The 15692-nt window shown below is 34.2% G+C and overlaps 1 protein-coding gene across 1 annotated transcript; it reads right to left on the bottom strand.

The window, feature by feature from the left end:
* Positions 1–2272: 2272 nt before the first annotated feature.
* Positions 2273–15218, bottom strand: LOC126971596 (menin). The gene is made up of 5 exons (XM_050817926.1): positions 14545–15218; positions 12748–12973; positions 10682–10979; positions 7937–8086; positions 2273–6005 (listed from the first exon to the last, which is right to left on the bottom strand). Exons 1-5 carry the CDS (start codon positions 15100–15102, stop codon positions 5516–5518), a joined length of 1722 nt encoding a protein of 573 aa, XP_050673883.1. The 5' UTR covers positions 15103–15218; the 3' UTR covers positions 2273–5515.
* Between the last annotated feature and the right edge of the window lie 474 nt (positions 15219–15692).

Here is a 15692-nt window from a genome sequence, read left to right as displayed (position 1 = left end):
TATCTAGACGTATTAATTTTCTAAGGCTATTTGATGTGATAATCAACGTAGCTAATAAAAATTACTATAATGCTGCAAAATAAACATTAAAAAAATATGTATCAGTACAATATATACATCTATATAATATTCTAATGAATATAAATTACAACTATGTAAATATTTTAAAAGAAAACAACGGAAGGGACGGTAATTAAAAAATATTTTAACGTCTACAATATATATATATATAGTACAACATCTAGATTGTCAACGAGCTACTAAATTATCTTTTCCAGCGCCATCATACTGGAAATATTGACTTATCCCAAACAATTTAAAAATTTTTTGAAGTTATACTTCTTTTGGCGCGATGGAGAAAAATGATGAGATGACACCTGAATTCTACATCATGAAGTTAGTTCTAGGTGGCATGAAAATCGATAACTATGTTAAAGTTGTATATTCTAGTATTTTTATATTTAGAACACGTGTTTCGTAACAGTACAATTAAACAGTGTGAATAAATAAATATTATTTTGGTGTTTTTATTAAATCAATTTCATATATGATAGCATTGACTAATAACTATTTGTTAAAATTTTATTTATTTTTCCATACGCCAAAGAAGTATAACTTCTAACGCGTGTACATAAGTACACACACTCTTTTTTTCGTAACTTTATTGATTGCTGTACCTAATTAAAATTTTTGTACCTAATCGGGATATATAGGAGAAAACACAGGTATAGTAGAGGTATAGTACACATGATTACAAGAATGACCATTTGACACAATATAAGAAAAATAACGAATAACAAACTCACAGATTATCGATTTTAAGTAACATTAATGTTAAATTTAAAGAGAATTATTGTATACATTTATAAATTATAAATTTATTTTCATGGAAACTAGCTGGAATACATTTTGGGTTTGTTTTGTAAATTATATGTGAAAGTGTAATTACAGAATAAATTTATAGCACACGAAAAATAACATTTCTATAGAAAACGCCATCCCATAACTCAATAAAGAGTACTTAAATTATTGCTTTTATATGTTAAACTCAGTTTTATTTAAACAAAATTGGTTATTTCGAAGCAGTGGTAGAATTTTTACTGACGTGAATAAGAATACTAAAATAATAATAAATAAATGACATTTAAGACTTAATTTACTTTAGTTTATAATTCCTGTATCATGTTTTGAGCCATAGTAGCTCTGCACAAGGAGGTTCAAACGACATAATGTAACTTACTCAAAATTTAAAAATATTTACGGACAAGCCTGAAATGATGTCACAAAAAAAAATTAATTACAGAGTAATTAATTATTGGTGATAATTATGATTTGAGCAAGAAATTGACATTTAATAAGAGAAATTATTTCTGAGAAATCGAAATAGCCGCCATTGTTTATTTGATGTACTAAAAGAATAGCAATAAATGTCTCTTTTCAACCAATCCTCAACGCTTGTTTGTTTGTTATTTGAACTATGACGTCATTGTCCGCGTCGATTGGCTGTTTTTACATTATGTTTAAAATACTTTAAGTAACGTTTAATATTTTTAATAATTATATAGCGGTGTACACTACCGAATGAAATTTAAAAATAATGCATATTCTAGAGAATTCTTGACTATTGTTACAGGTACGTTTTTAACTAAGATCATTAATACGTCTAGATAGACTATGACAGCTGTGAAATCGTCGAAAATAATTGAATTTAGAATTCACCTCTATTTTGAGCAATGCTCGTACATCGCGAGTGTAAGACGTAGCTTGTTACGCACACCAAAGTATTAATCTGGCCTGTTTTTATTTATTGTGTAACAGCAAGACGTATTAATCATGTAAGTTTTTAAACATTCTTATAATTTATAATGTTCCTCAATGCCTGGATAACTCAACATTCAACATCAATCGGTGGGTCGGTACAATACAATATTATCCACGAGAGCAAAGAGGTTGAATGTTCCACACAGTCCGCACAAAGGTAGAGGCACACACACTGCTAGACTTTTTTTCAACCGTTTAAGCCCGTTTTAAAATATTTCATACGTCGTGTTTCTCCCAATTATAAAGTTTAAAAGTTCAGATTTTTGTTTTCAAGGATCAATAGCGGTAACCTACAACAGAACTTAATATTTATTGTTAGCAAATTTAATTATAGGTATATTATAAATCTTTAACGACAGGTGACGAGTGCCATAAAATAATATAAAATAGTAATAATATAAAATAGAGCATTATGGCTATCGCACATTAATGATATTTTATAATAATATAATTTTGTATGGAGACGTGTACGCGTCGATTCAGCTTTCCGCGTCCATTCTGCTTTCGCGGCAAACCAGCACAAAATGAGGATAAATGTGTTTTTATTATGCGAATGCTATAGAGAGCGTTCGGCGCTGTTCCGCCGCGTACAGCGCTGATCGCCGTCGAATGCGGCGGAATAGCTCTTTACAGGGATGGTTCGCGACTCCTCGTCGACAAGTTGCGACATGTATTGTTCCTGCATTGATTTGACGTAATCATTATGCACGCAAAGATTAAAGAGTGCAGACGTGATTTAAAGTTATTATTCTCATTCTTACGACGCCGTACGCGATTGATAGAAGCAGAGCTGTATAAGTGTGACCAAAATCGTTCAGCGAAACGCGAATGGAGGTGAATAAGTGCGCGTAGTCCCTAAAGAGTTGAAATGCTCAGTGCAGACTGCGGGAAGAGACATTATCGGTTATTACGGTATCACACCAAATATATTTTATTTTATAAACAGCGTGACTTAAAATAATTATTGTTGCAAGGTTTGTGTTATACACTAAAACAAAATATTTATAATAATACAATAACTTAATATTTCATTGTAATTCCTATAACCAAGAAAAAGTTTAATTGCTACACTTAAATGCATTAATATTCAAATATTAAATGCTGTAGGTATAATTAAATGCAAATTCATGATAACATATTTTGTACAATGATTAATTTATATATTCTTAAATAACATTACCAGTGTCTGTATAAGTACCTACCATAGAAGTTAAAAAATACATTTGCTTCTATGCTAATAAAACGAATATTTAAGTAAGTATAATACAACAGATAAAAAATAATATTGAGTCTTTAGCCATGTGCCACATTAACACGTGATTTGATTTAGTTTTAAAGATGTGAGTTAATATGCAAAATACTAAACCTTTTACGTTGGTAAAAAATACGAAAACAATATTGTTAGGGTGCTTTGGACCTCATTGCTACATGTTATACGGCAAAATGTAATTAATAAGTATTTCCTATGCACGGACTAGTAAAAAAATAAGGACTCCGTGTCACCTTATATAACAGCGTAGCACCAAAACAAGCCGATTAACGTGTAAATGCATAGCCCCACGCACACACTTACACTACTACAGGCCGATAGGCGGCCATAATGTGAATTGTCATCGTCTCTGACAGATCAGTTTACGTCTAAATAAAATATTTTAAAAATGCCGTCGTGCGTTGTGAAAAAGTGTAAAAACGATACTATATAAGTATTTGTGGCCATATTTGATTATTTAAGGGAGAAAAAATTGTGTTCCCGCACACACACTAGCATAATGGTGCTTCACTTGCTAATATCACGGCGCGGAGTCCTTCTTTTATTAACTCGTCCGTGTTCCTATGCACAGGCTTGCCAACGGTGCCATGAAGTAACGCGTCAATAGTGCATAGGTATGAAAAAAAAATCATACCTGCATGTGAATAAAGTAGTGAAGGTAAATATTTTTATATAAAGATACTGCAAGGACCCAGAGAAAATAGGACACCCCTTTCTTTCTAGTCCGCCGAAATTAAAAAAGCGTTAAATACCTTTGCAATTAAAGGAAATACCTATAACCATATTATTATGTAAAAATCCTCATTTCGCTCTAATCTGTGTTAAAATATGTTCGTGTGATATAAACATGCCACTCGATTTTAATAAAGTGAACATAACTCAATGATATTATTGAAACTCGTTATTAATCGAATGTTTGCGAACCTGGCTATTAACGGGTACTTGAAGCCTTCTATTTGTGACGGAATAAATATCGCTGTCTACGTAGTACTTGTAGTTACTATTATTGGTAACTATTGTTAATAACAAAATGGCGGCGTCATAAGCTTCACTCTCTGTCTCTTTCTAATTGCATAAAGTACCATTACTATCACTTCGTTACAGCTTATTTTACTCAAACGACTGCATTTCTTTCTTAATTTGGACAACACAATTTAGGAAATAAGACATCTATCGGAAAAAATAAAAAAAAAAATACAGAAGACGTACATTTGATAGCATATTACAATATTAATGAAATGAATTTAAGAGCTAAAACCTACAAACCTACAACTTTTAACAAACATACTTAACTATATATCATATATCCTGATACAAAAGAATAAAAATAAAACAAAACTAGTACATATTTATTATTTATGAATGTTTTCTTATCAAGTTGTTTTTTTATATTGTTGGGAGGTTGTAATCGCATGGTAGGTAATTTTCAACGTTTTTTTATTGTTTTTTTAGCTGGAATCAATCACTTATTAGAAATATCCCTAGCTTGGTTTCACGTCGGATATTTGCACTTCATTATCAATATAAATACGTTATTATAATTACAAAATAAGCAATTGTGTTCCGCATACTTACACATTGAAATGATGCAAAAATGATTCTGACGCCAAACAGTGATAGAAAAGACAGCTACATTTTGTAACTTGCGTGTGAGTGTAAACAGACATGACTTGCCACCTACAAAAATTGTCCCAATGTAAGGCGACCAATTGGCCTACTATGCGTAAGAACGATTATGATTTTATCGGTAATTTATCAACATAACAAACAAGAGTTTCTAAACTTTTACATCACAATATAATTTATACACTTCTACTTGGTAGAGTTAAACTTTTAATAAACTACTTAAACAATATCTAAAGACAAGGAAAAAATAAAATTATACAGAGTTTCACTCTGTGTCGTATTGCAGTCGAATTGTAGGTAAAGCTTCATTCTTAAATTAAAAAGAATGTATTTAAACGTACTACTTAATTGTTAAACAACTATACACTTAGAAAACAATGACACTTTCTAACAGAGTTAAAAACTACCTATACAAAAATATATCCACTTATGAGATTTGTACTTTAGAAAGTAACAGTCTCGGTTGTACATACACAATTTCATTGCAGAGGTGCGAAAATCTCTTTGGAAAATCTGAATGAGATTTATCCTACAGGAATTATTACACAGGCTCTTAAAAACTCATGCAAACGACTTAAAGAGGTAGAGTCATTACATTTAGTTAGGTATACATAGCATTCTTGCATAAGTAAAATAAGCATAAAACATAAAAATCAATCTAGTGCAAGTAAATTATTAGTCCTAGTTAGATAGCAATATGATTACTCGCTATCTTAACTATTTACATGAATGAGAAATAATAATTTCCGGTAGGTTACGAAATACTGTTTGTTCATTAGCTCAAATAAATTAGTTTCATTAACGTTCCCGACGCGCGCGTTTTGCCCGTGATATAGACGCTGTATTCAGTTCGTCCTCATCGCGTCTTTGTGTGTGAGGTATTTGAAGTTGACTCTGTGCAGTCAATTGTAATTGTAGAGCATGGGTGTTGAGCCGTTCAGCCAATAATAATGGCTTGAGAGCGGCCATCTTGTGACTGTACAGAGTGACTTTAGGTCTACTATTGACAGCAGCTGTCAACTGCTCCCTTACTGACATCTTATTGTCTGACACTTTGTTGTTCCAACTGTCATTGCTCTCCTGAAAATCTTTACCTTCACTCTCAATGTCGGCCAGAGTTTTTGTTTCGTCGCCAATCTTACCACTATCTGTGTCACAAACAATATTTACTTGTGCTCTTACTTCTGCATCAAATTTGGATATAGTGCTCACCAGAGGCTTAGCCCACCCAATGTGTAAAATAGGTGTTTGACTGCCTTCTTCCCATTTGCAAATACCATCATAGAATCTGTCAAATTATAATGAAATTACCATTCATGATATCTATGTATTTCCTATATACTAAGTAGGTTTCACTATGTCGTGGTCTTCCAAAGCAAACATTACTATCATTTAATGTATGTCTGACAGTGAAATAATATTGATTTAAAATTACGATTTCCTACTTACGATACCTATTTATATTATAGTAAAAATAGTATAGTGAGCTATTTTTAAAAGATGCTACTAGGAAGGTACAGTTTTAGTTAAAGAAGTCAACCCTAATGCCGTCAGAAGAGGTAAGAGTCACGCGATAGAAAGAGAGGCAACATCTAGGTGAATAAAAATGTAGGTTCAGTAGCGCTGTGCGATCTGAAATACACCTTAACGACCGCAAGAGTCCCTATTTCTTTACTTGTTATATTATATATTCTTGGGTTTTGGTTGGATTCGAGTTTTCAGGTTTACCTTTTTTTACATAGATGTTTCATGTTACCTTTTAATAACGATCACCGCCGTGTACATTCTCTTGCAACACTAGAAGAATATCAGGAACGTTGCCGGCATTTAAGGAAGGTGTGCGCGCTTTTTTTGAAGGTACCCATGTCCCGGACACTTGTAGTACGTGGAAAAAAGCTCCTTGAAGACGGCACTGTGGAGTACCGCCACCCATCGAGATGGTTGGGATGATATCCTAACTTGTGGCGTGTCGTGCGAAGGTGGAATTCGGCGGCAGGAATCAGGTGAAATAGCTCTTTGGAACACTCCGCGTGATAAAAGCGGTAGAATACACACAAAGCGACGTCTCTATGCAACGCCAAGTGATCCAGCCGTTCACAGAACACTGGGTCCCCGACAATTCGAGCTGCACTGCGTTGCACGCGGTCAACTGGATCGAGTTGATACTGGGGTGCGCCAGACCAGAGATGACAGCAATGCCACATATGTGGCCGGACCTGCGCTTTGTAGAGCGCTAGAATGTGGGCCGGCTTGGAGTATTGCCGTGCTCTATCAATGACGCCCAGTTTCTTCGAAGTCAATTTGGCTTTGCCCTCCAGATGGCCACGGAATTGGCAATCGCTCGAGATTTCGAGAACCATTGTTCCCAATATTTACACTAATCGCGCTAGAAGCTAGGTCAACCCATCTAAACTTAGAAAAAGTTTGGAGTTTCTTATACTTATTCCGTAAAATATTATAAGTATTCATTATCACTGTATTGAAATTATTAGAGAACATTATTTGTTTATATTACTAAGAATGTGAATCACGTCATGTTTTAAACCTTCTCAGCGGTCAGTTTGTCTCATGTGCGGTGTTCCTTAGATAGCTCTATCCATTGAACCTTATATTACGAAAGTTTATTATGTTTATATGGAAGCCTATATATCAATGCACAAATAAAATTTGAAAACAAAATTTTATGAACGATGCGGGACTCGAATCCGCGACCTCTGGCGTTCTGTGCCAGTGCTCTGCCAACTGAGCTAACTGTTCGAGTGACGTATCGTAATAAAATCTTGTATGCTTTGTTTCAAATTTTATTTGTGTATTAATCCTAGAAGTGAGGGTTATAACTTTAAAAAATATAACAAATTGTTTAGATTTACAAGAGCCACATCTCAAGTCAATTTCCTAATATGCAATGTAGATAAAGCCACAACCTGAGAGTTGAACAAAGTATACAAGATTTTATGACGATGCGTCACCCGAACGGTTAGCTCAGTTGGCAGAGCACTGGCACGGAACGCCAGAGGTCGAGGGTTCGAGTCCCGCATCGTTCTTAAAATTTTGTTTTAAAATTTTATTTGTGCATTAATCCTAGAAGTGAGGGTTATCACTTTAAAAACATAACAAATATATATCAATGGTCACAACCATTTCAGGTTAGGTTCACCAACATTTGTATTGTGTATAAGCATACATACCTCTATTATTTATCAGATATAAAATGCTTACCTCAAAAGTGATGCAAAGCATTCAGGATCCTTCAAGATTGATCTCGCTGAATGGCCGGAACTTTCCGCTTTCATCAACTGTGGTATCAGTTCATTTGCTATTTCTGAAAACTCCTTGTAAATTTCTTCATCATCCCTCGAGTAATTATAACTGAAAATAGAAAAATAAAGATGAAATCCGGTTGCTAGCCTTTAACCCCCTTATTCATAATAGTCTGCTAACTTAAAGCATTGCTAATTCTCACTCTGTCTTCAAAAACACTTCTTAGCGGCTGTTTTAAGTTAGCGGACCATTATGAATAAGGGGGTTAATATTTACACAGATCTCTTGGCGTTGCGTAGAGACGTCGCTTCATTGTGTGTCTTCTACCGCATTTATCACAGGGAGTGTTCCGAAGAGCTGTTTGTTTAACCTGATTCCTGCCGCCGAATTCCACCTTCGCACGACACGCCACAAGTTAGGATTTCATCCCCACCATCTGGATGTGTGGCGGTCCTCCACGGTGCGGTTTTCAGGGAGCTTTCTCCCTCGTACTACAAAGCTGTGGAATGAGCTTCCTTGTGCGGTGTTTCCGGGACGATACGATATGGGTACCTTAAAAAAAAGCGCGTACACCTTCCTTAAAGGCCGGCAACGCTCTTGTGATTCCTCTGGTGTTGCAAGAGAATGTGGGCGGCGGTGATCACTTAACACCAGGTGACCCGTACGCTCGTTTGTCCTCCTATTCCATAAAAAAAAAGTGTATCTACAGTACTCTACTCCTGAGAAAATACAACTATATAAGATTTCAGTAACATACTATCAATGTTTTATGAGTAGCAGCATTGATATGTTCAGGGAAAATAAGCTTAATTCAATCAGGCTTAAACTAAGCGCTTTTAAATAGTCACTACAAATATTTCTTTTAAATTACTGAATTTATCATATGTTATAAAAAAGTTAAACTCTCGAGAAGAACATACAAGAAACTCAACGGCCATTCTTTTCAATCAAGTAGAGTAATAGGGGTTAAAGTATGAAATTGCCGATTTATTTTAATAGGTATTTTGAATTGACATAGAACCTTCATGGTTTGAATTATTTGAGTGAAACTTTTTTCACATGGTTACATAGGTATGTAGTTTTTCTTTTCAAAAATGTGCACATTCGATTATCGACTTTTAGTTGTTTTTTTATTCAACTTAAACAACAAACATGGATACTTCGAAAATTCGAGTGTTATTTGAATACAAGTTCCGACGGGGAACTAACGCAGCAGAAGCAGCTCGCAATATCAAGAATGTGTTTAGAGAGGGGACAGCTAATGACCGCACTGTGCGGTTTTGGTTTAAACGCTTTCGTGAATGAAGGAGGTGAATAAAAATAAATTGAAAGAGATGGTGGAAGCCCATCCGAGCCATGAAATGAAAGAGACGGTGGAAGCCAATCCGAGCCAAACTACCCAGGACGTAGCGGCATGGCTTAATGTTACCTAACCAAAAATATTGGACTCATTCGCGTCAAATCAATAAAATAAAAAAATATGAAAAATGGGCGTCATTTGACTGATCTGGAAAAACGCGTGTTGAAATTTGTGTTGCTTTGTTGAATCGATACAGAAATTAAGAAATATTGGATCGAATTGTGACAGTAGATGATAAGTGGATTCTTTACGATAACCGTAAGCGAAAAACGCAATGGCTGACCTAAAGCAAAGTTTACCAATAAGCTGGTAGTGGTAACTGGTTGGTGGTTTCAGCATGGTGTTATTTACTATAGCTTTCTACGATCCGGTCAAGCAATGACGGCAGATGTGCCGAACTCCGAACAATGATAGCAAAACTAGCAGTGACAACTGACTAACAGCCCCAACTCATGAATCGATCTTCACCATTATTGCTCCACGATAACGCGAGACCTCATACAGCACGAGAAACCGTTTTCATTCTACATGAACTGCAATTAGAAACCATTCGTCCCTCTCCGTCTTCGCCAGACTTTGCTCCAACGGACTACCATTTTTTTCATGAATTGGACAATTCTCCACGTGATAATAAGTTTTCTTCTCACGAGGCAGTACAAAATGCTTTCACACAGTTTGTCGAATCTAGATCACCACAGTTCTATCGCAAAGGCATAAATGACCTTCCTATTAGATGGCAGCAATGTACAGATAATAATGGTAATTATTTCCATGAAATAAATTTGTTAAATTAAAAATTTATAAGTACAAATCGGCACTTTCATACTTTAACACCTAATATTTTACAAGGGCTGTAATTACTATCATAATTAGTAACCGCATCCAACAACAGGAAAACTATACTCTTATCTTGTTTGGTGAAGGCCAAATATATATATATATATAAAAATGAATGGCTGTTCGTTAGTCTAGCTAAAACTCGAGTACGGCTGGACCGATTTGGCAAATTTGGTCTTGAATTATTTGTGGAAGTCCAGAGAAGGTTTAAAAGGTAAATAAATATGAAAATGCTTGGAATTAAATAAAAACAAAAATTTCGTTTTTCCTTTGATGTGTCCCCCGTCGTTCATAAATCAAATTGAAATAATAGTTTAAAATGAATAACTAATTTGAATAATAATATCTATATACTAACTTTCTCAGGAGGTAAAAAACAAACTTTAATTTAATTATTGATTTTTTCTTATTACTATATATGGCAATACAACATTTGTTGGGTCAGCTAGTTGTACTATAAAAAGCTGTCACCTGCAACAATATAAATCATTCACTTCAATACTTACTGACGTATTACATCACCAGCACATGCCCAAGCGTGAAAAGCCTCCTTATACATTTTGTGACGATGATAATAGCCACCTTGGAATGTGTATGGATATACATGTCTGTCATCATAATATGTTCTGGCAGATCTAATTGCTTGTAAGTATAGAGTAGCGGAATCAGGCCTGTGAGTAATTTTTGCATCGTTTGCATCATCATCAGTAAAATTCTCAAAGTCATCTGTGTCACTATAGGTTTTCATGTATATTTCTAAGTCAGCAAGATTCCCTAATGCCATTGGATAAGTATCTAAATGACCTGTAAAATAGTAATAAATAATCACTCAATTAAGAAAAATAATAATCGGCGTCAACATGAATATAATTTATATGCATGCTAGTAACTTAAAAAAAAGGTTAAAAACTAATTTTCAATTTAAAATTGTATAATATTAACGTAAAGAAAAGTCCATCGGCATAGTTTCGGTCTTACAGCGTGCTTTCTGCTATTTTATTTTATTATATAATTATGTACACAATAGAAACATGCGCAGCAATTTCCACCAACTAGTCGCAGATCACAGGCCTGGTTTGATGTGTCAGTAAAAAGCAGCGGACGGATGACGGATTCCAGCATGTGAACACTGTGGGTTCATACACTTGATATAATTCCCCTTCATAGCGGTTTTCAAGGAATTTTATGACATGACAAGGATGGTACTACATGGATACCTTAAAATGTATGTACACTTTTCTAAAAACCCGTTAATGCTTTTACTCTGGTGTCGCAGGAGAATGTGAGTGTTGGTGATCCACTCTGATGCTTACATACATAATGTATCAAGATAGCTGATGTAAATGTGATTCAATTTAAATAAACCTAACTACATTGTTAATCATTATTTTATAATTATTAGAACTTTTTATTTAATAATAATAATAATATCATTTATTTCAGGCCATTATATGGTTAGTAAAATCTTATTCTAGGGTTAGTAACACATTAAAAACATTTATTTGAACACTTTAATTTTAACAGCCAATGTCTATTCATGATATTTTCAAAATTATTCATTACATTTACAACAATATTGGAACTTTTACTAATGCGGTCTCTAATAGAAAAAATCTTTTTTCTAATTACTGCATAAAAATCATTAACCCTATACAATGCAAACATTAAGGAAGCGCTACAATAACGCGGCAGGCCCATAAACATTCTAAATGCGTTGTTATATTGAACTCTTAAGATGTTCATATCCTTTTTATATTTATTTAAAACCTTGACTGATTTTTTTTTATATTTACAGTATTGCATTATTTAGTGCAGCTCTGAAAGGCTGTAATATAAAACATTATTTATTATTTTTTTACTCCATTTTATCTGGAGAAACACGCCAGAGGTGAAATTCGGTAAGTTTGCTGTAGTAAATTCCATCCCAATCATTGAACCTCATATCAATATAACTTAGATATGTAAATGTATTGCTGATAGGGATGATCAAAGAGGGATGAGTTGATAATAAAGTACCGCAGTTACTATTGGCTACTGCAACAGAATTCTAAGCTTGCAATATGTAATAAATTCCTAATATATAAAACAATCTTAAGGCCAGTGTGGACATACGGTATACAAATGTACGAACTGCAAGCACATCCAATATCAATGTTATCGAAAGGCAGCAAAATATTATATTAAGAAATATTTCAAGTGCACCGTGGTTTGTCACTAATTCTGAAATACACCAACACCTAGGCATAACCACAGTCAAGCATGAAATAAGACTAACCTCAGAAAGATATAAAAGTAGACGGTTTTGCCACTGCAATCCATTAGTAACACCTCTTTTAGATGTTAGCTATAGGAATCGCTTGAATCGCTATGATGTGCAAACACTTGACTCCAGAGAGTAGGTAAGCAGGATGAGTGGATGCTTCCGCGGGGAAGCACACTCTGCACGTGAGAAATGGGAACACATCTGATGAAAGCCTAAGACTGATTGCAGATACACAAAAACAAAAAAAAATGTATTGCTCATTTTAATAAATAAGATATTGTAGTTTCTTAAAGTTAAATAAATTCTTACCTTTCGTATATAAAAGCCATAAAAGTTTATATTGGAGCAGGGCAACCTCATGAACATCAATGGTTGGCGTTAAGGTAGGATTGATTGATGATACAAGTGCTGCTAGTTCCATGATTCGTGTGCACACTACTGGTTTACCTGCTACGTATAACCAAGAATGTGCAAGAACACCATCACCTACAGACCGGCCTCTTTTGTCTTCATTGCCTTTACCATGCCATGTGACCTATAATATAAAAATTAAAATGAATAAAAAAATTATAAATTTACGACCTCGGCTATACAAGCCAAGTGGTTAGCGATCCTACCTACTAAGCTAGAGGTCCCGGGTTCGAATCCCGGTACATGCAAGCATTTATATGATGAATATGGATGTTTGTTTCCGAGTCATGGATGTTTATATATATTTATGTAGGTTTATATGTATGTTTAAGTAAGTACATTGTATTATATATATTATTGTCTTGCAACCCATAGCATAGGCTATATATGCCTAATTTGGGGCAATATAATTTGTGTTTAGTGTGTCAATATTATTATATTATTATTATAAATCAAGTACTTACTTTAGAACCACACACTGTAATCCTTACGCTCTGTGCGGGAACTCTACATGCACCTAGCTATTCTATGAGTTATGGAGGACTATTTGTCCCCGGTTCAGGTTCAGAGTATCTTTATTCATTTAAATCTCAAATATCACATTGAATGGTAAATCTATAAATTATACTCATAAAATAAAACAAGTAGTTTCAAAATGAAATTTTGAAACTACTCTGTAAACTAATGGCCGTTTACAATAACATATATCTAGTTACGGATTCATTGCTGTCACTGTTTAATGACAAGATCTTATCTATCCATAGTTATGTCCAATATAGTTATAGTTGAATGCTTTATGTATATAACCTATGTTATTAAAATGTAAGTAAGTGTAAAAGGATAGATTTGTCTACCTCTAGTAAGTTAAACTAAGGATAGATAGGTTATTGAAAATGGCTGTAAATTAGTTCTAACCTAACCTAAGAGCAAACACATTGACAAGCTGACACTGCAAGATCATATGACATCAGGCCAAGCTTCTTCTCATTAATAAAATCATCTATTCAATAAAAGGCTACCCTTATTAAGTATCTTTTAATATAAGATTTAAATTGATGGAATGATAGGTTTTTATGGGAGTTTATTGGAAGAGGACAGAGTTTCCTATAAAAGAAGTGTTAACTTTTTGTAATCATTAATTTATTCTTGTATCTCATTTTATATTATACATACATCAGTTCTATTCATTGCAGATTATCCTTGTGTGTTAACAACAAATTTTCTTAAATTTATTGAGTTACAATTAAAATTTTAATATCTTTAAAATGGTTGTGCAACAGTTTCTTAATATCCTATATCATATTGGATGGTATTAACTGCATGATGTTACTTCATTCTTCTAAGGCTAGTGGAAAACAAAAAAAAACCACAGCAAACATTATGTATCAGCTTACAATGTCTTGAGAGGATCTTAGGAATAAAGAGTGCCTATGTCAGTCTCTGATAATGCCAATACCAAAATGTTTTGTGTTTCTGGGGTGTATAGATCTCAAATTGAAAAGAATATGCACCAAATGAAAATTATTATTTGCAGTGACAATTTTGACCAGAAAATGTTAAAATTCCTAATAATTAATAAAAGACAATAATTCTTTTAAAATGAAGAATGATATCTGAACCTATAAAAACCACTATAAGTAAAAAGAATTGCTAGATAGATATGGTTCTAGGGTAGTTGTATAAAATTAATATTACCTCTGCTGTTTCTTTTCCATCTTTACCAAAAACCACCCAGGCATGATCTTCTGATAGTGCAAGATGCACATCCCGCTTTCCAAGTATTTGACACCCTGCTGTGACAGCAAAAGCTACACCAAAACAATCTAGTTTGTTTCCTGTTAAAAAACTGTATATTGATTGCAGATGTGCTCTGTCTTTGTAATAACTACGTGTCAACGAATTCCAAACTACATCTGCCACACGTTTTATTAAATCACGACTAGAGTAATCACCCTGCAATAACTTGGAATCGACACCACTCTTCATCAATGAGGAAAATCTGTCATACAGTGATTTTACATCCTCCCACGATACTGAGGGAAATTTCATTTTCACAAATTTATTGTTAGCCAAGTTGACATCCTTATCACTGGCTTTAATATTTGTTAAATTATTTTCAACTGCTCCAACAAGAATGGAAAACAATGACAGATCTGGCTCTTTTTCACTGCGTAGTTGTGCTTCAAACAATTCACATACTTTTGAAATACTATCAATTGGAAAGAAACGCTTGTATTCGTTGATGCTAGCCATGGTTATTTAGGTTCATTGTTGTTTTATAAATGCAGTTACAATAATCTAAACAATATCAAAATAACTTGCCGGCGACGATTCGAGACCGGTTTATTTTTAACTTTTTTGTTGTAACTTTCAAGTTCTACAGAGCAGCAAAAGTAGAGAGCACGTAGACAGTTAGAACCAGTGCTGCCATTGCGAAATACTCAAAATATTATTATACATTAAATTATTTATTCAATGTTTTGGAGTCTAGTTTTTCGTGGCCTTGTAAGGGTTCATACGCACTATGCGGTTACCCGCAATGCGGCTAGCCGTCCGGCTGACCGCAGGATGCGGTTGCGAATGCGGCCAGCCGGATCGCGGGCAGCCGCATTCGCAACCGCAACGTGCGGTTGAAGAACCGTTGCGATTTGCGGTCATGTCGATCCATTTCAAAGATGGACGCGGACGAAGTTGCAGCTATTTACTACATTTACACACGTTACGTAAAGAAGAAAAAACAAAGAAAGAAGTACTGGGTGCATCCTTATTTGCAAACTCGGGATGAGAGCAAGCATTTTGCAATATTTTTCGAAGAACTAAAAAAATATGAAGATAAGTTTTTC

The sequence above is a fragment of the Leptidea sinapis genome, chromosome 24 (assembly GCF_905404315.1).
Source record: "Leptidea sinapis chromosome 24, ilLepSina1.1, whole genome shotgun sequence".
Taxonomy (NCBI): Eukaryota; Metazoa; Arthropoda; class Insecta; order Lepidoptera; family Pieridae; genus Leptidea; species Leptidea sinapis.
The sequence above is the reverse complement of the archived record's forward strand: the minus strand, read 5'-3'. Positions and strand labels throughout refer to the sequence as shown.